General features: G+C 45.0%; 2 protein-coding genes across 4 annotated transcripts in view; both read right to left on the minus strand.

Annotated features, from left to right (window-relative positions):
- Positions 1-62: 62 nt before the first annotated feature.
- PSMC5 (proteasome 26S subunit, ATPase 5) lies at positions 63-9763 on the minus strand. The gene is made up of 12 exons (XM_078603820.1): positions 9479-9763; positions 7506-7577; positions 7316-7385; positions 6587-6684; positions 6381-6437; positions 5957-6187; positions 5641-5767; positions 4050-4240; positions 3488-3586; positions 2659-2769; positions 1926-2012; positions 63-865 (listed from the first exon to the last, which is right to left on the minus strand). The coding sequence occupies exons 1-12, from the start codon at positions 9524-9526 to the stop codon at positions 812-814; spliced, it is 1245 nt and encodes a 414-aa protein (XP_078459946.1). The 5' UTR covers positions 9527-9763; the 3' UTR covers positions 63-811.
- Positions 9764-14957: 5194 nt separating this feature from the next.
- The window catches only part of LOC144724558 (uncharacterized), a 49080-nt gene continuing 36643 nt past the window's right edge, over positions 14958-27394 (minus strand). For all 3 annotated transcript variants that reach the window (XM_078603823.1, XM_078603822.1, XM_078603824.1), the window contains exons 24-26: positions 18528-18649; positions 17241-17381; positions 14958-16204 (exon numbers count right to left, since the gene is read on the minus strand). In XM_078603823.1, coding sequence (XP_078459949.1) covers positions 16118-16204; positions 17241-17381; positions 18528-18649 — 350 coding nt within the window. In that variant the 3' untranslated portion in view covers positions 14958-16117. The remainder of the gene's footprint in view (positions 16205-17240; positions 17382-18527; positions 18650-27394) is intronic.

Here is a 27394-nt window from a genome sequence, read left to right on the forward strand (position 1 = left end):
TGCAAAACATATCTTGGCAGGTGGATAGTAAGTGATAGTAAAATCTACACACATACACCAGATGTCACCAATAACGTTTATTATTATTTCAGTTACCAATAGAAAACAAACCAATTTTAGACTTTAAAGCACTAATGCAATTACAATACTTTTAGCATTTCAAAAGTCAAAACCACAAACTGAACATCACTTGCCATCGAAAAGTTAACAAATTCTTGTTAAATGACACAAAGAACAAGAAAAGTTAACCAGCAAATATATCATTCATCTGAATCCTAACATTAATTAGGTATGGTCTTGCATACAAGTGATGCAATCATGAAATAGCCTAAGGCTTATAGCCATGACATTCTTAACTACAATGAAAGATGCAAGATATGCACTTTTTAGAAAGTGTGCAATGGGTGTCAAACGCATTAATCCAATAAATTCACAGAACTTTGTAAATTTGCTGAAGGCATCCCTACATCATGTTAGTCATGTTTGACCATACTTCACAAACCTGGTCAGTGCTGGTTGCTGTATGGCCCTCGATAACAGCAAAAAAATACAGTAAGTAAATAAAGTAGAGAATTTTCTCTTCAGAATGGCTCTTTGCCAAAATTTAGAAAAAGAGGAGACATCTTATCTTTTCTCCAAACGTCCTTTCAATTCTCCTGCATGTTGATTTTTTTTAAAATGTTAATCAGAGGGCATGGTCATTTGTGTTCACTGTAGTCAACCTGTGTAGAGACACCCACAGGCAGGAAACTGTTGATGGTTACAACTGGCACAAGGGGAGTCGCAGCAGTGGGTGCCCACCAACACTGGTCTACTTCCAGAGCTTCTTGATGGACATGTTCTTTTCGCTGTCCTTCTGCATGACCTGTGATACAAAACATTTGAGTTAATGCAGTGCTGGCAGCAACTGTAAACTTACTCATGACTAAGGCAAGCCTTTGGAGCTTTCTGCACACTAGTGAAATTTGACTTCTTTACCAACAAAAAGGCATCAACATTAGAAAATGTTCATACAGTGTAATATATAAAATGGTTATGCACTCATTCATAAAAAAATAGCGGTATGGACAAGAACTAAAAAGCTCGTGAACTTAAAACTAAATGACTTAAACAGGTAAGAGATTTTGACTTAAAACTTTCGTGACTGCAGGAATTCATTATTTGGTTCTTTCGGTAAAGTCATGTAGATAGAAGAATAAAAATGTAAATAATAAATAAAAATATAAAAAAAATACTAATGCAGACTGGCCTGGTTCTTAATCGGAGTGTACTGGCAGTCTATAATGCAGAATTATTTTTGGTTCTTTCAGTAATAAAAATAAAATGAAAATAAAAACCACGTTTCGATCGCAACACAAGCAGTCGTCATCAGGAAAAAAAATACGATCAGCATAAAAACCTAGCTACAGTCTACATTATAGACTGTCAGTACACTCACTCTGATTAAGAACCAGGCTACAGTCTACATTAGTGTTTTTTTTGTGTTTTAGATTTTTTCACTTTATTTTAATATTTTTTCTTCTATCTACGTGACTTTACCGAAAGAACCAAAGACTAGGTAAGAGATTTATGGATCTTTTTCAGAAGTGATCTGGCCACAAATGATAGCTCAACAAAGTGGCTTGTGGAAATTTATAACAGTCAAATACGTTACACAAATGTTTCTAAATGTGGTGATAAAAACCGGAGGACCCTGTGAATAATTCACCCGACCATGGAGAACATGCAAACTCCAAATATACAGACATCAGGGTCGGGATCGAACCTACAGCCTCCTGTACACCTGGAGAGGTAGTGAACATCTCCGTGGTGGCGAGAATCACGTGGTAGGTAGGTGCTCGGAAAGGCTAGACAGACCAACTGCTTTATAATTCGAATGTGAATGTGAAGGCAGGATTCCACAGCAGCAAGACATCAAGCTTTACCTTGGCGACGGCCATCTCAAAGTCTTCCTGCGTGACGTGCACGCGGCGCTCCCTCAGTGCATACATCCCCGCCTCCGTACACACACCCTTCACACGAAAGCACGTAAAAAAAAACTTCCATACTAAACGTTTGAATTCCACCATTAACCGATAATTTTGCAGGGCACTGCCACAGTGCTCTCGGCTGTAATTTGGATTATAGATTAAGAACATTATATAGAGTACAAAGCAATGTGGATTTAAACAGAAGCTATATATCCGACAGTATCTGAAAACACAACCAAGGTAGGGAATATGGATATTGGATGTACATGGGAAAAACGATTTATTGGAAGCTACAAGGCAAAGGGAGGTAATATATGGTGATTGATTGCACTTCCTCGGGAGAAAACCAAGGTCTTTAGCCTAGACTTTAACGGAAAAGGATTGGCATTGTCAATGACTATGGAGAGGAAATTCTAGACAATGGGTATAACCTTTGAAAAGAAACAACCTCCCATTGCATACAAGTTGACTTGTGATTTCAACAGGCTTTATAACTGGAGTTAAGATCAAGTGCAAAGCAGTAGGACATTAAGTGATGAAAAGGTGGGCAAATCCATGGAGAATCTTGGAGACAGTCAAGATATCTGTAGTTGAACCAGGATTGTATAAGGAGCCAGTGGAAGGATCTGAAAGATTGTGGTGACGTCGTCTCGTTAATGCGAGCATGTATATGCAAGTGGATACTTACTTTGACCTCGGCACCAGAAGCTCCGGGCATGAGCTCTGCGATTTTGCGCAGGTTGATGCCACGTGTCAGGTTCATCTTGCGGGAGTGAATCTTGAGGATGTCAAGACGGGCCTGGTGGAGTCAACGGACAAAGACCATTCACACATTAGTGGCATCCCACACCTCAGAGCTAATGTCTTTGAGGATTTTTTTACAGTAAAACTTCTCAAAGCCAGAATGACAAAAACACTTCCCAAACATAAAATAAAAACATTACAGCTGGAACACTGCTGTTGCATTAATAAAGCTGTCTGTGGAAGAGCATGGAATTCTGCTGTCATTATGCACAAGGTATCCACGGGAATGGGTTTACCAATCGTATCAATCAGTCTACCACATGGTTTGGGAGTGGTGTTTTTCATGCTGTAAGTTAAACGTAGACTTAATTAAAAATGTCTTTATCACGGCCATTAAATCTCAGCTTCATATTAAACTGTAGTAATTATGAAGTGTTATTAAATTGTAAATATTTAGACAATAGTAAAGTTGTGCGACTTAAATACAAGTGTTTAATTAAACAATGTAAACTTAGTGTTAATTTACTATACGAAATTATTTGCAGTATGTCAGGAAACTCATCACCAGACAGGCTCGCCTTCAAATTATACAGATTTTACTATTTTGTATTCACGTGGCATAATACATTAAAGCAAGCATAGTGAACAAAGTACTAACACTCTCACGCACTGTCTAAACCAGATTAAAATATACATAATTAAACAGTTTTCGGTTAAAATACTTTTTTCCCCATTTAATTTTAAATGCCTTTTCTTTTACATTGTTCCTTTACCTCCTCGTTGGGTGGAGGGAACTCAATCTTGCGATCAATGCGTCCAGGCCGCAGCAGGGCTGGGTCAAGGATGTCGATCCGGTTCGTCGCCATGATCACCTTGGAGAAAAAGATAAACGCTTTTTTGGAAGACATTCCCCACTTCATTTTTTTCCCTGCACAATCGACTACTGTTTCTAGATTATTGGCAGGCACTTCATGAAGTTCACTTGCTTAAGTCATTAAAAATGCAATGCCTTTTAAAACTCTGGGATTAGCAGTGGCGATGCAAGTTGATTAGCTGCTGGTCAAGTCAAAGGGTTTTTTTTTTCCTCTTAAAATCGCCCTAAATTAAAATGTGCTGCTCCATGAACACGTTCATGGCTGAATGTCGATATGCCTTTATTCGAATGCTTTTCTTTGTACAAGAGTTTATTAGCAATCACTGTTTAGGATCTGCAAATTGTTTTGTATGTTGGCATGATACAAACATGTCAATTGCATAAGGAAACAAATTTATTGTGAAAGCCAATTCTCAGATATATAGAATGGTCACTGCTGGAGCCACTTCTAAGACTCACACCTTGATGTTCTTGGTGGCCTCGAAGCCATCCAGCTGGTTGAGCAGCTCAAGCATGGTGCGCTGCACCTCACTGTCACCCCCTGAGCCGCCCTCCAGACGGGAGGAGCCGATGGAGTCGATCTCATCCATGAAGATGATGGAGGGTGCATGCTCGCGTGCCATCACAAACAGCTCGCGTACCATTCGGGACCCTGGCCAATGTACAGGCACACGATGACGGTTGTGGGAAGGCAGGTACATGGGAATATAGCACAACAGGCGCTTGGTGTGAAAACACAAGGGACCGCAAGAAAGAATGATGTAGAGGCAGAGAAAATGGTTATTTAACCCCCAAAAAAATCTATACTTGTATTCACCAACATGCACATATAAATGTTTAGCTACACTAGGAAAGTGTCATGAGAGAGCACTTAAAAGACTAACAGCACACGAGACAATTATATATTTTACCTGCACACTCAATTCATATAGATTTTTTTGAAATGGCACCGAGTACCTATTTTAGGCTGAATTGACTTGGGGTGCACCCAAGTCAGTTTTTGATTCCACTTGCTAGCAGTGTTCAACACGGCCATGAATTGAAACCAGACCACCGGGATCAAAGCTTAGGATCCAAACTACTATGCAATCACTCTCCATACATGGATACAAACACCTCGACCAAGTGGTCTTGAGGTTTGTTTACATATATCTAATAGATATAAAAGTAAAAAATTGTCTCTGTGGGTTTGTGTGTGGCTTTGTGTGTGTGTTCGCGCGCTTGCGAAGGATTTGGCTCTCCCAACGGTGGGGTTTAGGTTAAATAAAAATAGCCAGGTACCACGCCGTAAGCCCCGCCCGTGAGCAAGCATTATTCCTGTTTCACATCCGTCAAGTTTAAATTATTTAATGAGCGATTTAGTGCGATTTTTGTGTGCTGTGTCTTTATTTAGTGCACAACCATACCAACTCACGCGCCTTTGGTGGGGGGGACGGCCCATGCCAAGTCGCACGCCTTCGGTGGGAGTGAAGGGGACATTTTCTTTCACGTTAAAAATGCTATAAAAATAGACTGAACGCTGAGCTTAAATCTTCACTGTGTGATGTCCCCCCCACCCCGATGCGTGCAGTTACTACTATATACAGTCGCTAGATGCTACCACTATAGGCCGTAGATATTACTGCAGAGCGGCCGGGGAGATTGTGATGGGGGGGGGTGGTCAGGGGTAGCAGCCCAGCCCACCAAGGTGCCACCTCGGCCAGCTGGACAATCTAGGCGAGGCCGGAGGCTCTGCACAGTACTAGGCCTCACCACGCCACTGTCAGGTAAGTACTTTGTGCTACAGTCGATAAATACTGCTATAGAGTCAGCATGTACTACTGTAGTAATAGCAGGTACCACCACAGTCGGTATATGTACTGCTGTAATCATAGCAGGTACCACCAGTCAGTATGCACTGCTGTTAGATTTTTAAGAGGATTAAAATATTTTTTTGACCCAGGCAACGCTGGGTACTTCCCACTAGTAAGTTTATATAAGTGAGATCTGTTTGCACCACAATACAGTGTCCCTCCCACAAGATGACCAAGCCGCAGTCATGCGTTTATCTACCTTCTCCAATGAACTTCTGCACGAGCTCAGAGCCCGACACACGGATGAAGGTGCACTCTGTGTGGTGTGCCACGGCACGTGCCAGCAGAGTCTTCCCTGTGCCTGGCGGTCCATACAGCAGCACGCCCTGCGCAAATGCACAAGCGAGTTATTTGCTGTTCAGGAGCTTGTGTTCAACAAATATGTAAATATACAATGGCTACTGTTTTCAGTGGAAAAGCAGTACTTCACGTCATACCATATTGCGGACCTTTCTTATCTGGGTATTATCAGCCATTCGTGATTAAATAAAAGACAAGACGATTGTGGGTCTCACCTTCGGCTGTGCGATGCCGAGTGCCTCAAAGAGCTCTGGGTGCTTGACAGGCAGCTCGATCACCTCCTTGATCTCCTTGATCTGCTTGTCGAGGCCGCCTATCATCTCGTAGGTTGAGTCGGGAACCTTCTCCACCATCATGAGAGATACCAGTGGGTCCACCTTGTTGGGAAGGATCTTATGAAGCGTGTAGCTGTCATTGCGCAGTGCCACGCGGCAATTTGGCGTCACCTGAACAAAAGAGAATTCCAAAGGACTTGATCATGCAGGCCTATAAGGACTGAATTAAAATGTTCTTGTCGGTGACAAATGTGCCATGCTTCGTAAATTTCGGGAGAAACAGCCTCTGAAATGTATTTTAGCCCCTTCCCAAAAATATGACAAAGACTTACAACAATGATTGATCATTATTTGTGTTACTTACATCGTTGATGTCTATGTTCTTGTCAATGTCCACGACAAACTTGCCTTCTGGATGAACCTGATGGGAGTTGTGAATACAAAAATGATATATATATTCGCAAACTTTTAATAACCCAAGCAAAGAGGAATAAACTTTGAAGTATTAAAAGAAAATATTCAATGTTACCATTTAAAAACCATGCCCAACTGATGACTGTGCACCATTACCTTGACAAGAACTTTCTTCTTGTCCATGGGCTTCACCACCTCCCCAACATACGAGCCCTGCTCTTGAAGCAGTTGCAATTCCTCACGCAGCATGCGCACTGGGGTAGCGGGCAGAGAGAAGAGTGGGGAGGTCACCAATAAAAGAGTTGTTGGAGAAAGGTCGTTGCATCAATACTGTGCACAATACTGACAAAGCTCAAATATAGTAAACGATAATCCATTTCACAAATGTCATAAGATTTTGACTTAAAGCTTTCGTGACTGCAGGAATTCATATTCTTTGGGTCTTTCGGTAAAGCCACGTAGATAGAAAAAATAATCAAAATAATAACAATATCATGACGTTTCGATCGCAACAAAAGCAATTGTCTTCAGGTGTGTTGCGATCGAAACGTCATGATATTGTTACTATTTTGATAATTTTTTCTATCTACGTGGTTTTACCGAAAGACCCAAAGAATATGTCATAAGATTATTGAAAACTTCTATATAACCGTATAATGTACCTAGGTTTCGCTGTCTATAGGACACTACAGTTTACATGTATATTTTTTCAGATTCTAGAATAAGCAAGGTACCATTTGTGTAAATTGTGAATGACAGATCAACCAAACCATTCATGAACACAAGTGAACCACATAAATAGCAAACAATCACACACTACTGCTCAATGAATAAATGTAAAGCATATATATATTCAATCAACTTGATTCGATTAACTAAACGGACCTTTTGCGTTGAGCTCATTTCGCTGAGCCTGCAGTCGTCTCAAGTTCTGGCTCTTCTCATTCACAACCAACTGCAGATAAAGACGGCGCAAAATTATCAACCAAAATATGTAATTGAGTGATGGCACTTTAAAAACACACTTCACACTTGTGTGAATCTGCACAAGCAAAAAGCAAATCTCCGGCTTTACCTGCAGCTCCTCTATCTTGGTCTGGTAATACTGACGAAGGCCATCACCCCCTTTGACATCATCAGTTTCCATCTGAAATAAACATCACATCAGTAAGCGCTGGTCTCGTCCAGTTTGTATCTTGACGAATGTGCAATAGTCACGTGCGGTTTTTACATCTGTGGATGTATTTAAAACATCAACCGTCAGTATCCCTGCTCCAATGAGGCCTGTATGTGGATTCACTACTTGGGAAATAATTGTCTCTGAATGCAGCTCAGAGCTCGGTGGTGGAAATTCTACATTCCAAAACAGATGCCTTCCCTCAAATTTATACTCGTGTTGAGCTCAAAGGACTAATGGTCCAGGGTGAGCACAGATTAAACTGCACCATCACTCTAAAGCAGCCAAATCAAAGTGTCTCCCTATTCACACCAGCAACAAGGCAATATGAATCTTCGCTGGGGTTACTTGGGGAAAAAATAAAACATCACAGGGATATCAACACCATAAATGTAAACTAAGGGCACCACCTCCCTATATCGTCATTTCGCCAACTTTACAGTGGTTAAAGTTTGTCAAATTGAAATGTCTTCCTATTTTTATTGTGGGGCTTTTTTTGCTTTTATTTAAAAAAAAAGTTTAATTACATTTAAATGTTGAACATTTTTTACGTGACTTTACCGAAATAACCAAGAATATGCCTCTCACTGTTGAGCCCTCCTGGGCAAATTTCTGAGTAAATCAACTACTGTACAAAATAACAGAATCTCAATGCCCTCACGTCGAGGGCATTAAGATCCTTGCATACAATTCAATTCCTGTACAATAACAGTTCCTGCCAGAGTTGAGTTTATTTTGATTCGTGTCGCTGACGATCCCAGACGGGACCAGGGGCGCAGTTATTAGCACACTGGCTACGAATACAGCGACCCAAATTCTGATCCCTGGCCAGTGACAGCTGAACCGGTACTGGACTCCCCCCCACCCCCCACAGCCTTCAGTTTAACACGTAGGTTTCCGCTACAAATATCAATAATAAAGGTGTTTTGGGGTTTGATTGCGTAAATATAAGTGTCGTTAAACCCGCCACCACCAAACAGCCAATTAGTAAGGGTCGTCACGTAAACAAAACGTAACAATTAGTTATTACTTCAGCACACCGATGTGTTTCAGAGTAAACCCACAACATTTACGATTAGACTCCGTTTCGCTGGCGACTACAACCAGCTTCACATCACGCGTTGACCATCGCGGTGAAGTATGGGCACAACAACCCGCAAAGCCCTATAAGCCGAGAATGAGGCCTTCGGATTTACAAAGCACTCTTTTACCAATTCAAAGCAATAGACCCCACATTCGTATCCGAGTAACTTTCGTGGTTAAACTCCAGAGACGAATTGAAGTGAAGCCCCCCTCGCCCATATCACAGCTCAACCAGGCAAGATAGGAGCCAGCGGTGGGTGGGTGGCAATTCCACATTGACGGGATGGGGGCCCACAGACATACCAAATATCCGTGTAAAAAAACTAAACCACACGCGTTGTTCCGCTGAAATAGAACGTGTTAAAATGTAGAAACAAAACACGTTACAATTTCCACCGATAATTTTCTATGAATGCCACGGTTTAACAAGGCCCTCTCTTCTTCTTGGTTCTTTCGGTAAAGTCACGTAGAAGGGAAGTAATATTATATTATTTCCCTTCTACGTGACTTTACCGAACGAACCAAGAAGATGAATCCCTGCAGTCACGAAAGCTTTAAATCGAAAAAGGCCCTTTCTCTCTCTCTTGCGGCCTGCGCAGTCTACAGGCCGTGACTCTGCACGTTCCGTCACCGAGAGGGCCCAAACCGCGCGAAACCCCCACCACAACAAACCGCGTGAAATAAAAAAACACAGCGATTAGACGCGACAATTAACGCGCAGGCGAAACCTTAATCGCGAGTCGAAGTGTCACGGCTTGTTGCGATTTAACACAAGAAAGTGGAGTTACCCTCAACGGCTCCCCACCGGCCATCAACATCGCAGCGGCCGCCGGCATGACTGGAAGTGACGTCACTGCGAAAACTCGACTTTTATTACGTTTATTTTAATATATACACACGCGCACACAACAGAGAGTGAACTTGAAAGCCGATGTGTTCACTTGCCCACTCCCGCGCGTAAAATTAGTGGTTTATAAGCTGTAAGGTGACATTTGCGTAAGCGAGTCGCTGACTCCAGCTCCCGACGCGTCTGGCAATGGCGCGCGTTCGCCGTTTTTTATTTATATAGTCGTGTGGGAATCGATTATGGAACTCGGCACGATTCCCTAGAATCGATTATTCATAGGGAATTCCATTGTATCGGAATCGATGGCAATGATGTGATTCCGAGAGTCGCTTGTACTTTGGCACGAATTCTCTATTTTAATATCATTAGACCTCCTTTGCCAGTACCAAAATATAATAATAGGTTTTTCCCCTTTTTTTTATTTTGGTACTGGCAAAGGAGGTCTAATGATGTAGATGCTCACCCCGAGCCCTCATTACTTTGATAGTGCATTGTCTTTGAGCTGTACGCCTTTTGGCGTCCTCTGGTCTAGCATCAATTGGGTCGAGGCTCAAAAGAAAGCCGTCCCTGGTGTGGACTAATCAGTTTCAAGGCTAATGCATTATATATTATCAGAGTGTGTTTTTTATTTGCATTTTGACTGCAAGTATTGTGGTTAATGCAAACATGAATCCTTGTAAAAAGGTTTCAGTTTTGTTGCCAGAAAAAAGTGGAAAACCCCTATTATTATATCTGTATTTTATTTTGACTCATCATAGTTCATCCGTGTTAAAGTTTGTTTTCTTTTGGGGCGCCTGCGAAAGCCCATGTGTTAAACTCATCCAGAGCATCGTCACGAGCCATGGGGCAGACAGTCCCGTAGGTGTCTGCTGCACATTGCGTCATTTGTTTTCAACTTTCCTCCGTCTTGTCCCAATGTGCTCAAGTAGTGGCCACGTCTGTCCTGCCACCAACTTCTAATGTCGTCGTAAAGCCATTCTCTTCTAGCTCTAACTCTTTTGGCTCATTTGACTTACGGTATTTAGGGTTTCCCAAACTCCAGTTCGCTACGTCGTTTACCAATTTACTCATTCAAAAACAAACAAGCTCGTTCCGCGCTGTACACGCCCAATGATTGTTAAACGCGATAAACAATGAGCGATGTCAATCCGTATTTTACGTGCCAATGTCGCCCTCAATAATGTATAGGCATCGGTGCACATTATTGCAGAACGAGAACGTAACAGGGCCACATGGAAACCCATCACGACCCCAGAGGCTGCGTTCACAGAGCCGATTTTCAAATTAATATTGAGATCTCAGCGTGCGTGTGTGTAACGCTGGCTGCGTTTTACGTGTTTTTTTTATTCACAGTTCAGTGCGCACAATTGCATTTTACTGTTCTATCCTATGTCTGCCTTGAAGATTAAACTTCTTAGTTTAACACGAAAGCCATCGCGACCAATATTCATAATAAAGGTTGTTTTGGGTTAGATCGCATTAATATAATGTGTGGTTAACCCACCAACACCCGATACAGCCAATTAGTTAGGTTTGTCACGTAAACAAAACGTGCAAATTAGGAATAATGTTGTGGGTTTACAATTTGTTCACAATTTGTAGATGTGGATCTACTCTCCAACACACCAGTGTGCTGAAGTATTAACTAACCAGTGTAATTCGTCGTCAATGACGTATTCATAAAATGTAAATTTTATTATAATACGACAATTTAAAGATTGTATTCAATTTATTGAATCAAAAAATTATCTATATATATCACATTTGGTGTAAATTGACGATCATCTCCCAAAAAGTTTTGCTTGAAATTAATTTTGTTGAATCAGTACTTTGATGTTGGTTAGATTTTTGCATATTGACAAAGCAAATCAAGATTCAACATGAAGTTGTCCATGGAAAAAAAACAAGGTTCGTTGAGATAAAGTCCAACATACTCAAAAGTTTGTCCTTGTGACTTATTGACAGTGATATAAAATGCAGGAATGATTGTCAACTGTCTTTGCTTCAAAATAAATGGTAAATTCACACCAGACGGTACCAGATCAATTCTGGGAATGAAGACATTCACAAATGTGCATGATAAGCGCGAGCAAAAGTCATCAAAGTGAAACTGCACTGAGTTAAAATGAAAAGTGATTCTGCTTCTTTATATCAACTTCTATTCCATGTCCAAAAAATACTATTGTCACAAATTAACCGAAAAAAATACTTATTATTATTCTGTAATGGTGTGCAAAATAAAAAGATAAAATATAAAAACAGGGGCGCACTTGGATTTAATCAGAAAATTGAATATTCTTGGAATAAATTAATAATTAGTAACAATTTTATAAACCTTTCATGAAAAACACAAATGTTTAAAATTGCATGAAAATCCACGGAGCCTACCCAGCGTTACACACAGCGTATAGTGTCAGGTGTTAGGCACAGATCACCAAAATTAGAGATATGGTGCCTTAAAAAATGTGTTAAAACCTACATGGGACTATCATTTTTAATCGAAAAAGAACGGATAATACATCGTAAGATGATAACAAATGTATGTTAATAGCTTCAAAAAGTCAAAAAGTCTCCACTTGTTCGCCATCAATGTCAACACATGCCTGGAATCTTCTTACAGTAGTAGTCAGAGCCAGGAGGCACATTTCTCGTGGTACTTTTGCAAATTCTCAGACGTGTTAACATTATTTGAAGCACCCTGTATACAGGGTTGATTTGAAGCTTTCGTGACTGCAGGAATCCATACTCTTTGGTTCTTTCGGTAAAGTCACGTAGGTAGAAAAATAAAACAAAATAAAAATAATATATCACGACGTTTCGATCGCAACACAAAGTCACTATATGTGACTTTACCGAAAGAACCAAAGAATATGTATACACGGTGTTTAAAAAATGGGCCCGATTTGAAATCGCTATATCTCTGCAACCACGAACAGCCCATAAATGAAACTCTTACCACTTGAAAGGGCAGGGCATAGAGTTTCAAATGATTACCGCTAGATGCCTCTCCCAGCACGGAAACAGCCCCTAGCCTCAGTCATTCGCAAGACACACTGCCTCAACGTTGGATAGGTAGCACGGGACCCCAAGACTTGGCGCTACACTCTTAGCCCCCAAGATCCCCAGACATCATCACACCCTGCGGCCTTTTCTTGTGGGGATACGTCAAAGACCGTGGTGTTTTTGTGCCACCATTAGCGACTAATCTGAATGACCTCAAAAACAGAATCACGGCAGCGGTGACATCAGTGGAAGAAGACACTTTGAGAGGCGTTTGGGACGAATTCAACTATCGTCTCGATGTTGTCCGTACAGCAGGCGGAGGGCACATAGAGCATTTATAAAATGGTTAGTAAAACTGGATAACTCATTAAACCGTTTGTAACTTTTTGTGTAATTGTAACATGTTGCCATCGTGAAATATACTGCTTTGAAATTGGGTCCATCATTTTAACACACCCTGTATATAATGTACAGGGCCATGTTTATCTAGTGTGAAATGTAGACCCCCGTGTGTACGTAGTAATCGTAGTGCGAGCTGCTGCTTCTTCTACTTCGTGCAGATCGCGACCCCCCCCCCCCCCCGAGGGTTCCTGCTAAGCTGTGCCAGGGAACCCTCCCCCCCCTAAAAATAACTGCATTGTGCATAGGCATATATATGCCTATACACCCGACATACAATAGTCAGTAGAATCTGCACACATGGGGGGGAAGAAGAGGACATCAGTGAGGACGACGGGCAAAGCGCCGAGAAGCCCTCCACAGAAGCTAGAATAAGGCAGTCAAAATTCAAGAGTATACAGGTAGTCCCCGACTTACGATGGTCCGACTTACGACATTTTCGACTTACGATGTGATCGTCGTAACGCATCTCCATCGTAAGTCGGGGACTACCTGTATACAATTGGCACAGATTGTAAATGTTGCGGGTTTACTCTCCAACACACAGGTGTGTTGAAGTAGTAACTAATTTTCGATTTAAAGCTTTCGTGCCTGCAGGGATTCATCTTCTTGGTTCTTTCGGTAAAGTCACGTAGAAGGGAAAGAAAATAATAATAATAAATAAATAAGTATAGTATTTATACTATTTTTCATATTATTACTTATAGCATTCTACATGTTTAAATATTTATTTATATTATTGCATTTATATATTATTTATTATATTATTTTATTGTTTTACTTTTATTATTTCCCTTCTACGTGACTTTACCGAAAGAACCAAGAAGATAGTAACTAATTGGCATGTTTTGTTAACGTGACATACCTTACTGATTGGCTGTGCCGGGTGGTGGTGAGTCAACGACACATGTATATTTACGCGATCTAACCCCCAAAAAACCTTCATTATGATTAAACGTGTCATCAACTCTTGCAACACGACATGCACACAGTGACAGGTTGACATGCATGTTTATTAATCACTCGTAAGCATCACATCACACCTTGCGTTACTACATATGCACAGACGTCATTTGCATAGATAAATCAGTTTACAAATAAAATGCAAAAAAAGCTGTTCAGTTGTCTTATGCTTTACAATTATAAAAGGCACAGTTTTTATACAAACACTGTTTCCAAAATCTGCATGTGCTATTCTAAAATTGTACTCATGTACATAGACAATACAGTGCTGTATTTAAAATGTAGCAGTTCCTTTCTTACCTTTTCACAATGCAAGTTTTACAAAACAGTCCTAAAATGGGGTTCAGCTTATACAGTACAGTATTCAAATTGGCAAAAGAGTAAAACACTAGAAAAGCCAGTCTATTTTGCGAGTTTCAAACATACCGAACACGAGTTACTGCAGTCCATTGCCAAATTTAACACCCACAAGTTGCCTCTTTATAATGGCTTCATGTAAGTCCTGCACAGATTGGACATTTTGTAAAGCTTGTACTCAATACGCAAGAGAATTACTGTACGATAAATTTACGAATGCACCACATTGCGAATTAAATGAATTTCAATTGCTGTATGACATTCAACGTTAGATTTCATAAAGCGCCATCAGGCCAGCCAGAGTGTAAAGCAAACTACCTTGTGATCCTTTTCGCAAGTATGCTTGCACAATGTTCACCCATATATTTAAAACCTTAACGACAGTACGTATTCAAGTACTGTACAATCAACTTGACTGTAACTCATTTTATTGTACAGATGTGTTGATTTATACACAACAAAAAGTTACATAATATCATTACTTTTTCGTAAGTGCGTGATTTTGTACAAGGCAATTTATGTGGTAAAGGGAGCCTTGCAACGCTTTACTTAAGCTGACTAGGCCATGCTCGGATGCACCCAGGTAGAATAAAATTAAAACTGAACAATATTTTATTCACTTTTAAATTTGTCCCAAATTTGTTCCTAACACGAGCGTTCGTCATCAGAAAGAAAAAAAACCCGCTTGTGTTGCGATCAACCTATCTACGTACCTTTACCGAAAGACCCAATAATATGAATTCCTGCAGTCACGAAAGCTGGAAGTCAAGATTCAAATATGGGAGGTTGGGCCTTCTAAACTGCCAGAAAGACAGCCACTGCCCCCACCATTCAGTGCATTTAAATGCCAGCTTAATGGCAAACACATTCAAAAACTCGCACGTAAAACATGTTTTCGTGCTCATAAGGCCATCATATAAGGAGCTGACGATCAACAATCTAAATTTCTTGGTAATGCCTACTCAACCCTGCGGTCATAGTTATGTATCTGCTAACTATTGTACATGACAGCTGGGTTAACAATCACCCATGCTTACACACTGTGGTTTAACACTGAACTATCCCTGTGACAAATACTGTACACAAAGCAAAAACAACCCAAACAAAAATATAAAATATTAAAAATGAAAATACAGCATTGCAGACACATTGGGCCATACAAGCGGCCATTGTTTTTGTCAGTAAGGTACTGTGTCCTTAAGGTGGTGGATACTGCACAGTAATTCATGGGCAAAGCTAAATGTCACATAAAATGAACAGCACACACTTAGGGTAAAAAAAGAAATCTCATCCCATTTACCCATGAAAAAATCAGATATCCACTTATGGCGTATAAATCAATGCTCTGCAGGTGCTTAAAGAATGACGTTTGCAGAAATTAGGAGCAAGCTGCCCATTGTTGAAATGCTATATCCTGGTGGTTGAACAAATCCACAGTTGATTGTGTAGTTCCCCCAAAATGTATTTACAAACATATCAATGTAAGTGTATTTGTACTCGTGTGTGCATGCCCATACACAAGGCTAGTACATGTCATTCAAACACAAACTACAACACAGTACTTGCGATTTAAACGGCATGGGTTAAATTTCACTATATTTTTTCAGGACCATAACAGTGCCAGCAACACCACAGGTGAAATGCCCACTTACAATAAACTAGTTCACATACTCTCCAGAACAGCCTTCCATCGCAGTTACACAAAAAAATCACCGCAGCTCTAAACGCATAAAAATTTGTATTTCATGACAGTGGGACCGAGGTGCACACTCTATGATCCAATGTGTGAACAGGCACAGTTATCCAGGCAAGGTAAGGACTTCATCTCTGTTGGGTCTTCAGGTAAACAGGCAGACTTTCACGATAGCCCTGCTGCCTGTCGGAGCTCCTGCTGCCTCCAGAGTGGCAGGGCAGAAAACTCTGCCTGTGGCATTCCTGCGTATACCTGCCAAGCACACGTGCACAAAGCAGATTAACGGTAAAAAGCCTTGAAGGTCATCTGTAAAACTTTCTTATTCGTCTATTTCAGGGCTACCCAAACTCCAGTCACCTCGAACCATAATGCTGCAGGTCTTCATATGCAGCAATAGTCAGGTCGGTTTAATGTGTAAGGACCCTAATTGCATTTTAATTAAGAAGACTGGTAAATGTGAGAAAGGTACACCATAGCAGATCACAAAGACTGGAGTAAAAGAAGAAGCTGGCAATTATATTCATACATTAATTAATCAGGTCAAATATTTATCTTAAAAGCCTCACTGAGTCTCAAGACATTTTCAAAAGCATCCTGCATGAGAATGGTTCATTTATTTTATTTAAAATTTTACATGTGGGAGGAAACCAGAGTAGCCAAAGACAAACCACATATCCAAGGAGATAACACTCAAAAGTCTGCATGAACGAGTTCACAAACTCATTTGCTGTACTGCCATGAATTGGCAACCCCATAGCTCAACAGATTTCAGAGTTTAATTATTATTCTCAGGTTTTTTCGGTAAAGTCACGTAGATAAAAAAATTAAAATTAATTAAAGTAAAATAAAATAAAAATAAAATAATAAAAATCACGACGTTTCGGAGGCAACACAAGCTTCCGTCTTCAGGTGGAACCGTCACAGCACGCTTGCGGTATCAAGTAAATGATACAGCAAGCAGTAGAGTGAGACAGACATACATATTATTTTATTTTTATTTTATTTTACTTTTATTAATTTTAATTTTAAATTGTTTAACCTACGTGACTTTACCGAAAAAACCTAAGAATATGAATCCTTGCAGTCACGAAAGCTTCAAATCAAGTTTAATTATTACATGTCATCGACTGGTAATTGCCTCCAATGAGCTGGATTATAGGGAAAACATTCCTTTAAAAAAAGGGTGAGTCACATTGGGACTGCAAAAACACGGAACATTTCTTTCTCCATTGCTAGGCTCTTTATGTATGTCTGTCTCACTCTACTGCACACAGCAATGGTCACCCACCTCTGTGTCGGGCTTGTGGGGCTGTGTGGCTGGCTGGGTCTCGGCCCCCACGGGTAAGGGCCGGCCCCCCGCTGTGCCAGGATGGCTCAGAGCCTCCAGCACATCCTGCACCAGCGTGATCTGGCTGCTTGCCTGCACATTCTGTGGCCATGCATGGGGAATCAACACCGCACAAGACAATAAACTAGAGTTCTTAAAATTGTTTTGCGTTTCTGGTAACTGCATTAAAATAACTGCATTGGACAGCATTAAACGTGCATTTTTTACTTTTTAACTGAAAAAAAGGGAGCTGCCATGGTGTTCATGGTTATTTCGCTGGACTTGCACAACCTAGAGGTCAATGGTTCTATTTAATCTCAGTTGAAAGAAAGGGCCAAGTTTCTTAAAAACCCCCCTTGTTCACTCAGCAGTATAAATGGGTACACCAGAGTCGATTGGCAAGACATCAGGTTAGCGCGGAAGAGTGCACCACATTTTTTCTAAGAGTTCTCTCTAATGGAGGCCCTTGCACCGACAGCAGGCAAACAAGTACTTTCACATGGCGGCCTAGGTTACCAAGTGGTATATTTGCCCTCGTTTCTCAGTTAAAAGGTAAAGGTGAATTCATTGCTAATGTTCCACTGGAAACAATTACTGGTTAGTGATTTTCATAACCTGTAATCGATTCTGGAAATGGTTATGGGCTCACCGGTTGTCAAATAACCTTACAATAAACCAATTATAATACAGTCTGTAAATGAGAAACTAATCAGGCAGAAATTTGAGATGATGTATAAACAAATAAGAGTAATAATACATAATAAACGAGATTCCTCGACAGTAAAAGAGCGATAACCACTGAATCGGTCCTCCCATTATGCCTTGCATGTCATGTGACAAAACCATAATGCGTGTAAAAACTAGGTTCGACCTGGTCACACATAATAGCTCATCAAAGTGGCTTGTATCATACGTGGGGAGAACATGCAAACTCCAAATATAATTACATCAGGGTCAGATTGAACCCATTACTTCCTGCATACCAGGCAAGGGATATAACATTTCATCACCTTGGCGCCCCACGTATTCAGACCAACCAAAAAGAGTCAAAGTTGTGGCCATATTATTTCATAAAGCAGCAGGAAACTTACCCAACTGCATCGTGGTTTCCTTCTCGTTAGGAATCATCAACACAGTGCAGCCATCATTGCCAACTGCTGCCACACAGGCAACTTCAATATTACATTTGGACCAAAAGCGTGCGTCAAGCAGTGCGATGCTGGGTTGATATGGCGGTGCAGGGCTTGCCTTCTCACTGATTTCAGCGACATCCTGCCGATGTTCCCAGGAAGGAAACACATTGGTGAAGGTGAGGGGCTCCAGACCAGCGTGGATCAGGTATGCCTTGGGGGGGTGGCTTGGGGACTTCGCTACATCCATACATGGCATTGCACACACACAAACACACACAAATTCAATTGAGATTACACATAGCAACATCACCTCCTCCTGAGAAAATTTGTCAGGACCTACTGAAAAAGTCACGAGGCTTCCGAGACAACAACAATAATAACGTATAGTAGGGATGTAACAAATGTAACAATTTTTCACTTAATCAATTAAATTCGATTTTAGCTCTCACGATACATGCAAAGAATCGCACTTGTAAAACTCAATGGTTTATGATTTACACAAATTATATACTAAATTAAATATTAAGGATAAAGGAGTGAATGAGGTAGAACAAAAACTGCAATTTACAAGAGATACAATGCAAACAAGGCAGTATTCGATTTTAAAACAAGATAAAGAGGCAAGAAAATACATCTTGAATCGAATTGTGACCCTTAATCATTGCAAGTCATAAAACAGAGAGGGTAAATCATTATATTGCTATTATATACAGAAAGATAGCAATACGTGCTAGTTTCGATCCAAGTGTTAGTTATTCACTTCCAAATGCAACGAACGACGAATTTGTACGTATGCCGTCTAGTGTGAGTTGGTAACACATGCTCCCACTTCCTACCAGGGTTGGTGCCACGGGTTCGTACCTGTCTCTGCTTGATAGAATGCAACGTGCATAAGCTCAGTTGATTGATGCTACTGTGCTCAATGATTAATTGCAATCAGTCTCTCACTATTGTTGACTCACCTGCGTATCACTCTTGTATCACGACTACCACAGTCAATGTATGTACGTATGTTGAACTTCTTTCACACCCTACATTGACAACCGTGCTAATTGGAGGTGCAGATAAAGGACAAAAAGATGTGATACTCTGCCAATGTCAAGGACTTTTTTCCCCATCAAAATGAATATTTCCTCACTGTATAGTGTGTTTCATCACCACATTGTAGGCTACGACATTTTTCTTCATCCTTTTTCCCTCATGCTACTTTATTTGTAATCCCCATGATTTATTTTTACCACATTGTTATACCCTTGGTCAATGAAAGAAAATCTGTTAAATCGTATCTATTGAACTATCATGTCTTAATTGCTTACAACAAAAACACATTCCTGCGGAGGGAGCTGGTAGGAACGTTGGGTTGCTCGGTCAATGGCCAGGGTCAACGGCGGCGTGGTGTATTCCGCAAATATGCCCGACTGTGAGGGCGGGCACAAGCCGGCGTGTGTAGGTTAAACGTTGAGTTTTATAAGGGCACCACGGGGTGACCAGCCTCGCCCCAACCAGCCCCACCCCTCCCACCCCCCCCCCCTCTCCACCCAGCCCCTCCCCACCCTCCCCACCCTCCCCACCCAGCCCCTCCCCACCCTCCCCTCCCCACCCAGCCCCACCCTCCCCACCCAGCCCCTCCCCACTCTCCCCTCCCCACCAGCCCCTCCCTGCACGACGGACACAATAATCCCCTGTGGGCTGGTGTAACCAGGAAGTTCCTACCAGTAAAATCCAGACTGCTGATATGCTGGCTTGAAGTCACGATTATTGGCATGAGGTACGACCACTAGATTATGAAAATATTTCTATACATATTAATGCTAGATTATCGTATCCTATATTGTTATAATCTTATGAACAGGTGTGTAATGCGGGCGTAAACGGCTTCGCGGAAATGACGTCATGGGGGGGAGGAGTTAGGTCACGTGTGAGAGAGGGGTGAGGTCTTAAGGGAGAGATACCGGAAGAGACGGGGGAGTGTGGGAGATAGAGTTACAGTGAGGCCACGCAGGGCGGAGGTTGGAGAGTGGCGAGATCGCCACACACGCAGAGTAAGACTCGGCACCGTCGGCCAGCGGTGACCGAGCACGGAGGAACGAGGAGCAGCGGTGGAGCTGCAGTGAGGGCAGCCGGAGGACTGCAAAGGGGATCTGCAGCGGAGCTGCAGGAGCGAGGAGGCTACGGGAGCGAAGGCAGCTGTGGAGTTGCTAAGCGGAGGGGCTCTGAGCGAGGGCCGTGTGGGACAAGTGTAAGAACCCAAATAAAGGACAACGGAGACAGACCCAGTGATCGAGTCCTTTATTACACTGGTGTCAGAAGTGAAACGGCATGTCAAAACTGCTCAGAAGAAAGAATATTCCTGCGCCATCATCTGCTACATCATCCGACGACGACGACCTTCCTCGGGCGGTGGACCTGCCTGCGATGGAGGAGGAGATCCGTGCGGGAACGAGTACGGGTCCGGGAGTCCAAGATGTCGCCGCGTCGGTGGACCCGTCTGCACCAGAGGACGCGGATTGGCGATGGAGGCAGATGGCGGCGCAGCTGGAGATGCTGAAAATCGTGCTCGCGCAATTGTGCGAGCTCGTCACGCCGAGGACGGTGTTGGGGAGAGCCGTTGGAGGTCCGCATGTTGCTGCCTTGCCTCCGCTGTCGGCGCCATCGGCCACGCGGCAAGAAGACGCCATCTTGGGCGTGGCAGGAGAAGAACAGCGGGAAGCCGCCATCTTGCGCTCTCCGCGGCGAGAGGCCGCCATCTTGAACACGTTGCGATGCGATGCCATTTTGAACATGCCGCCTGGTGAGTCATCGGCTGAGGACGGTGCAACAAGGAGTCGCAGTCATCATCTCACGACCGTTAAAGAATTCTCCATCGGGGGCGATTGGAGTGCTTTCGCCTGCAGATTTCTGGCGGCGGTACGCTCAGCAAGGTGGACGGACGCTGAAGCATTGGAGGTTTTACCGACTCTTCTCGATGACGAGTCGGTGAGATTCTTCCGTTCTATAAAGGCCGAGAAGAAGAAAACATCGAGAGGAGTTTTTGACGAGATGGCAGATGCATATGAGCCACCGGATGATGCTCATCGCCGGTTTGTTCAACGTCAGCGAGCACCCGAGGAGTCGCCGGTGGCATACAGGGGTGCGGTATTGGAGTTGGCCATGGCTGCATACCCGGAGACGGAGCCTGACCTGCTCGAACCTCTCATCTTGGGTAAGATGCTCGAGCTGTCCCGGGATTTGGGGATTCTTATGCCGGTGTGTGGCCACGAAAAGCTCACATCCCGGGCGGCCGCTAAATGTCTTGATGCCCAGTTCAACCTGCGCCGTTGGAAGCAAGTCACGGCATGGACGGGGGGGCCCATCGTCGATGGAGATGCCACGGGTTGGGATCCCAAGAAGGCGGTGTACGTTCCTGACGGGGGGGGCCCGCAGGAACTGAAGGCCGCCTCTGCACAGTGGTCGACCCGCAGTAGGCCGGGGCCGCGATCTGCGCCGCCGCCACGGGAGCGTCGGGACGGGGGGCCTGCGGCGTGGCGCAACGACATCGACTGCTTCTGCTGCGGCCGTAAAGGCCATTACGCCAGGGACTGCTGGGCCCGCGTCCCGGGTCCGCCCCAGCAGGAGGCCTCGACAGCGGACGTGCCACGGAAGGATCCTCCAGGACAGGCAAGTCGGTGCGCACCAGACACCCGGCAAGGCTTGACACCTCACTCATCACCGTTGTCGTGCGATCCGGGTGTTGTTAATAACGGGGGGAGGCCATCGATTGGGCCACGTCGCTCGGTAACGCAGTGGCGTAAATTGGCACGGTGGGTCGTCGCGGCCGCTACTGGTTCGTCCACTGTACCTGGTTCTATACAAGGGGTGGACGTGCGTGTTTTAGTGGATTCCGGGGCGTCCGCGACCATTATATCGGATGTAATTTTCCATCTGTTGGACATCCCACCTGAGGCCGTGCGTCCGGTTTACGATTCCTGCGTCGCTGCCAATGGGGGTAGCATGGGCATTGTGGGCCAGGTGGACGCTAAAATATCTATCGGGGGAGTGTCGGCCTCGGGAATTGTGTTAATTTCGAGGTCCCTCACGGTTCCTTGCTTGTTGGGAACTGACTTCCTGGCCAAGATGCCCATTCTAATTCGAATTAATCAAAACTGCATTGAATTACTGGGTGGGCGAAAAATTACATTTCTACCGTCGCCCTGGGGGCGGCCTGCTCTGGTCGCTCAGGTGCAGGCGCTGTCCGAGGTATCTGTTGATATTCCACCTGGCTCACAGATGCTTATCCCCTTGCGATATCGGAAGCCTGTACCTGGTCGTCAGGGTGCAATTGGGGTTTTGTTGTCGCCGTCCGCCACCATAACGGGCGGAGCGGCGCTCGTTGGGGCGCAAACTATTGTCCGGCCAGACCAGCAGCCGTTTCTGCAGGTGCTTAATGCAAGTACCGAAAATGTGTGTGTGCCGGCTGGTACGGTTGTGGCACATGCCACTACGGCGTTTACGGCACAAGATCATCTGGGCAGCCAGGTCATGGTTGGTGGTGTTTCAGGTCCTGGTGCCGCAGATAATCGCTGGATCGCCGAATTGTGTGGGGAAAATTCTTCCCTTTCCGGTGAACAACGTTGCGCGCTTCGTAAATTATTATTGAGTTATTCTGATGTGTTTAGCTCCGACGATTTGGACTTGGGACGCACCTCGTTGCTTTACCATCATATTGACACAGGGGACGCTGCCCCTATTCGGCTAAACTCGCATCGGATGAGTCCGGCGGAGCGAGATCAGGTTCGAGGGGCAGTGGATGACATGTTGGCTGCGGACATAATATCTCCATCTAACAGCCCATGGGGGCGCCTGTTGTTTTGGTTAAAAAGAAGGATGGCAAATTGCGATTTTGTGTCGACTTTCGAAAATTGAATAAAGTGTCTGTGGCAGATGCGTACCCCCTGCCGCGTATGGACGACTCCCTCGATGCCTTGTCGGGGGCGAAGTTCTTTTCAACGCTAGATCTCTCTTCGGGATTTTGGCAGCTTCCCCTTGACGAGCCCTCGCGGGAGAAGACTGCTTTCCGTACGCCGCAGGGGTTATTCCAATTTAATTGTCTTCCGATGGGGTTGAATGCTGCCCCTGCCACATTTCAAAGGTTGATGGAGTTGGTGTTAACGGGGTTGCAGTGGGAGACATGTCTGATATATTTGGATGATATTATCGTCTTCAGCCGCACATTTGATGAGCATTTACTGCGGTTGGAGGCGGTGTTCGCCAGGATGCGTTCCGCAAATTTGAAATTTAAGCCTAAGAAATGTCACCTACTGCAACGGTCCGTATGCTATTTGGGGCATATCGTAAGTGCGGACGGGGTGGCCACAGATCCGGACAAGACAGCATGCGTCCGTGACTGGCCAACCCCGGCCACGGTGGGGGATGTACGTCGGCTTTTGGGGTTTGCCTCATATTATCGGAGGTTTGTTCCGGATTTCGCGACGATCGCGAGGCCCTTGCACCTCCTTACGGGTAAAGGAAGGAAATTTGCTTGGGGACCGCCAGAAGAGGCGGCGTTTCAGGGCCTGCGCGATCGACTGGCTACGGCACCGACGTTGGATTATCCTGATTTCGATCACCCCTTCATTCTGGATACGGACGCGAGTGACACGGGCATTGGGGCCGTGTTGTCTCAGTCAAAAGGTGGTGTGGAGCGCGTGGTGGCGTATGGTAGCCGGGTTTTGTCTCCCGCAGAAACCCGCTACTGCGTCACACGCAGGGAACTTTTGGCAATTGTTTTCTTTCTCCGCCAATTTCGACCGTATCTCTACGGTCGGTCGTTTATTGTACGCACGGATCATGCGGCCTTGCAGTATGCTCTCAAGATGGACCAACCATCCGGCCAGTTGGCGCGGTGGTTGGACACGCTGCAAGAATTTTCCTTCCAAATTCACCATCGGAAGGGGGTGCGTCACGCGAATGCGGACGCGCTTTCTAGGTTGCTGCAGCGATCCCCTTGCGCATGCGCATCTGGGACGCATAGATGTGCGCCGATTCAGCAACCCCCTCAGCCAGTTGCGTTGGCGGTCGACGTGCCTGAAGCTCCAAAGGAGCCGGGACCGGCTGATGGGATTTTGAATCTTCCAAGGGCTGTGTGGATTCGGGAACAAATGTTGGATGGTTCATTGTTCACGTTACGGAATCGGACTGCGAAGAAGAGTGGGGGACTGGGTACGGGGGGTATGCCGGAAACCGCTCTCCGCGATGGTCTGCTGATGTGGAGGGAAGAGTTACAGGAACGCTGGCGTCTGGTTGTACCGGCATCCTTGCGGTACGAATTGATTAGGACTCTGCATGGGGACACGCTTTTACATCTGGGGGTGCAGAAGACCCTATTGACGCTGCAGCGAGACTATTTTTGGCACGGCATGACAACGGATGTCGTCGGTCACGTTCGCGTGTGTCCCGATTGTGCCCGGCGAAAACCACCTAAACAACCATATGTGCCGCCCATACAGTCTATTCAGGTGTCTAGAGTTAACGAATTGGTGGCGTTGGACATTTTGGGACCCTTCCCGCCATCCGCTAAGGGTAATAAATACTTGCTAGTTGGGGTGGAGTACCTCTCCCGCTGGCCGATGGCCTGGCCTTTGCCTGACCAGTCAGCGGCGTCTATCACAGACGCCTTTCTATTCGGGTACGTTATGGACAAGGGGGCGCCGGAGAGGCTCCTCACAGACCAAGGCCGGAATTTTTTTTCTAAATTGTTGGGGGAGGTGTGTGCGGCTCTTGGAACTAAAAAGATACGGACATCTCCCTACCACCCACAAACGGATGGTATGGTCGAACGGCTAAATCGGACTTTGTCCGCCATGTTGTGTCACACCGTGAGTGAAAAACAATCGGATTGGGATTTGCATATCCCTGGGGTACTTTCGGCATACCGAATGACGCCGCATGCGGTTACAGGATATTCGCCGTTTTTCCTTATGTACGGTCGCGAGAACGTGCCGCCAATGGATGTGCAGTTGGGAACTGGAGTGAGGGGACCTGCTAAGCCTCTTCCTGATTACATTCAGGATACCGTTCGCCGGGTTACTGAGGCGCGGGAAGGGGCCCGCATGGCTACTGCCAAAGCCCAGGCCCGGAACGAACGGTGTGCTCGACGCTCAAAGGGGGAGTGCCCCTGGAAGGTGGGGGACATGGCCTGGCTCCATTGCCCACAGGTGCGGCCAGGTACCTCTCCTAAATTACACAAACCATGGCAAGGGCCGGTTCGCCTCATCGAGGTTCCCCACCCACAGTCCGCGCGTGTTCGGTTTGGATCTCGGCGTTGGTTCGTTCACACGTCGCGCTTGAAACCATATGTGGCCCCTCGAAAACGATGCGTCATCTCCTGATGTTGCCTTGCCGGGGTCTGTGGCTGCCGACTCATCCTTGCCTGTGCCTGTTGACCTTGCAAGAGCGCCTGTCGTGCCTTTTACAGACAAGCCGGCCGTGACATTGCTGGAGACAGGAGACACTGCTCGGGGTGTGCCTACCACGGCTGCGGGGACTCCGAGCCCCGCCGCCCTTCCGACCCCGTCGCAGACACGATCGCGACGCACCCCCGACGCTGGGCCTTCAGGGACACGGGACCGGGACGTTGACAGGCCTCCAATAGCGACAGGACGACTTCATCCTGTCGCTCCTAAAACCCCGTCACGTTCCCGGTCTGCAGGAGGGCCGCCGCCCGTCCGGGACGGACCGGCGACCCGAACGCGCTCAAAGTCCCTTACATTTCGTTGAATTTTACTGTTGTGTTTTGTTGTTGTTGTTGTTGTTATATTTATTGTATGCTTCGTTGTCCTTGAATGTGTGATGGTTGTGTTCGCCCGCATTACTTGTCTCGTTATTGTTCAGCCGAGGTCGGCTGGATTTTCTCTACGGGGGAGGGTGGTGTAATGCGGGCGTAAACGGCTTCGCGGATATGACGTCATGGGGGGGAGGAGTTAGGTCACGTGTGAGAGAGGGGTGAGGTCTTAAGGGAGAGATACCGGAAGAGACGGGGGAGTGTGGGAGATAGAGTTACAGTGAGGCCACGCAGGGCGGAGGTTGGAGAGTGGCGAGATCGCCACACACGCAGAGTAAGACTCGGCACCGTCGGCCAGCGGTGACCGAGCACGGAGGAACGAGGAGCAGCGGTGGAGCTGCAGTGAGGGAAGCCGGAGGACTGCACAGGAGATCTGCAGCGGGGCTGCAGGAGCGAGGAGGCTACGGGAGCGAAGGCAGCTGTGGAGTTGCCAAGCGGAGGGGCTCTGAGTGAGGGCCGTGTGGGACAAGTGTAAGAACCCAAATAAAGGACAACGGAGACAGACCCAGTAATCGAGTCCTTTATTACAGGTGTATAACAGGACATACATCAATGGATTCACCATTTTTGTCAGTGAGGTTTTCATTAAAATTATTTACTACTATAATGAGCCAAGAATGTCTGTGTGTCCCGCACGTGACGTCACTCCACGTCGACCAGCCCCCCTCATTAATAATCATGAACAGATTACGTCCTCCACATGGACACCCCCTCATTAATTAATAATCATGAGCAGGCGACGTCACTCCACATCGAATAACCCCCCTCATTAATAATCATGAACAGGTGACGTCCTCCAAATGGACACAATAATTAGCGGGTGAGGCCATCCACATGGGGGGCGAGGCGCCTCCTCCCCCCTCCTCACCATCAACTTACAACCCTCACTACAAAGGCAGAACCCTCACGTCACGCAATCTCTGTAACGCTATTGAGACATCAAAGTAAAAAGGACGTCATGATGATCAAGGGATTATAACCTTTAAATGAAATAAGTCTGTGTCACCACGGTCTTACAAATTGCATACGAATGGATGCAATGAATATCACGTTGCGGTCTGCTTTTTGCTTGCAAGTTTCAGATTTACTGCAATACACCCGTCCTTGGACGGGCAAAAGGCAAGTTCAAAATAATGTCCTGAAACAGCGTTTTGGACTGTTCT

Source organism: Lampetra planeri, chromosome 21 (assembly GCF_965212315.1).
Source record: "Lampetra planeri chromosome 21, kcLamPlan1.2.h2, whole genome shotgun sequence".
Taxonomy (NCBI): Eukaryota; Metazoa; Chordata; class Hyperoartia; order Petromyzontiformes; family Petromyzontidae; genus Lampetra; species Lampetra planeri.

Bases quoted from the DNA above. Each gene is read 5' to 3' on its own strand.
- PSMC5 (XM_078603820.1), bottom strand. From the start codon at position 9,526: ATGCCGGCGGCCGCTGCGATGTTGATGGCCGGTGGGGAGCCGTTGAGG. The intron at 7,386-7,505 runs GTAAAGCCGGAG...CTTTATCTGCAG, and splicing joins CCAAGATAGAGGAGCTGCAG to TTGGTTGTGAATGAGAAGAG. The intron at 5,768-5,956 runs GTGAGACCCACA...GCATTTGCGCAG, and splicing joins TCGGCATCGCACAGCCGAAG to GGCGTGCTGCTGTATGGACC.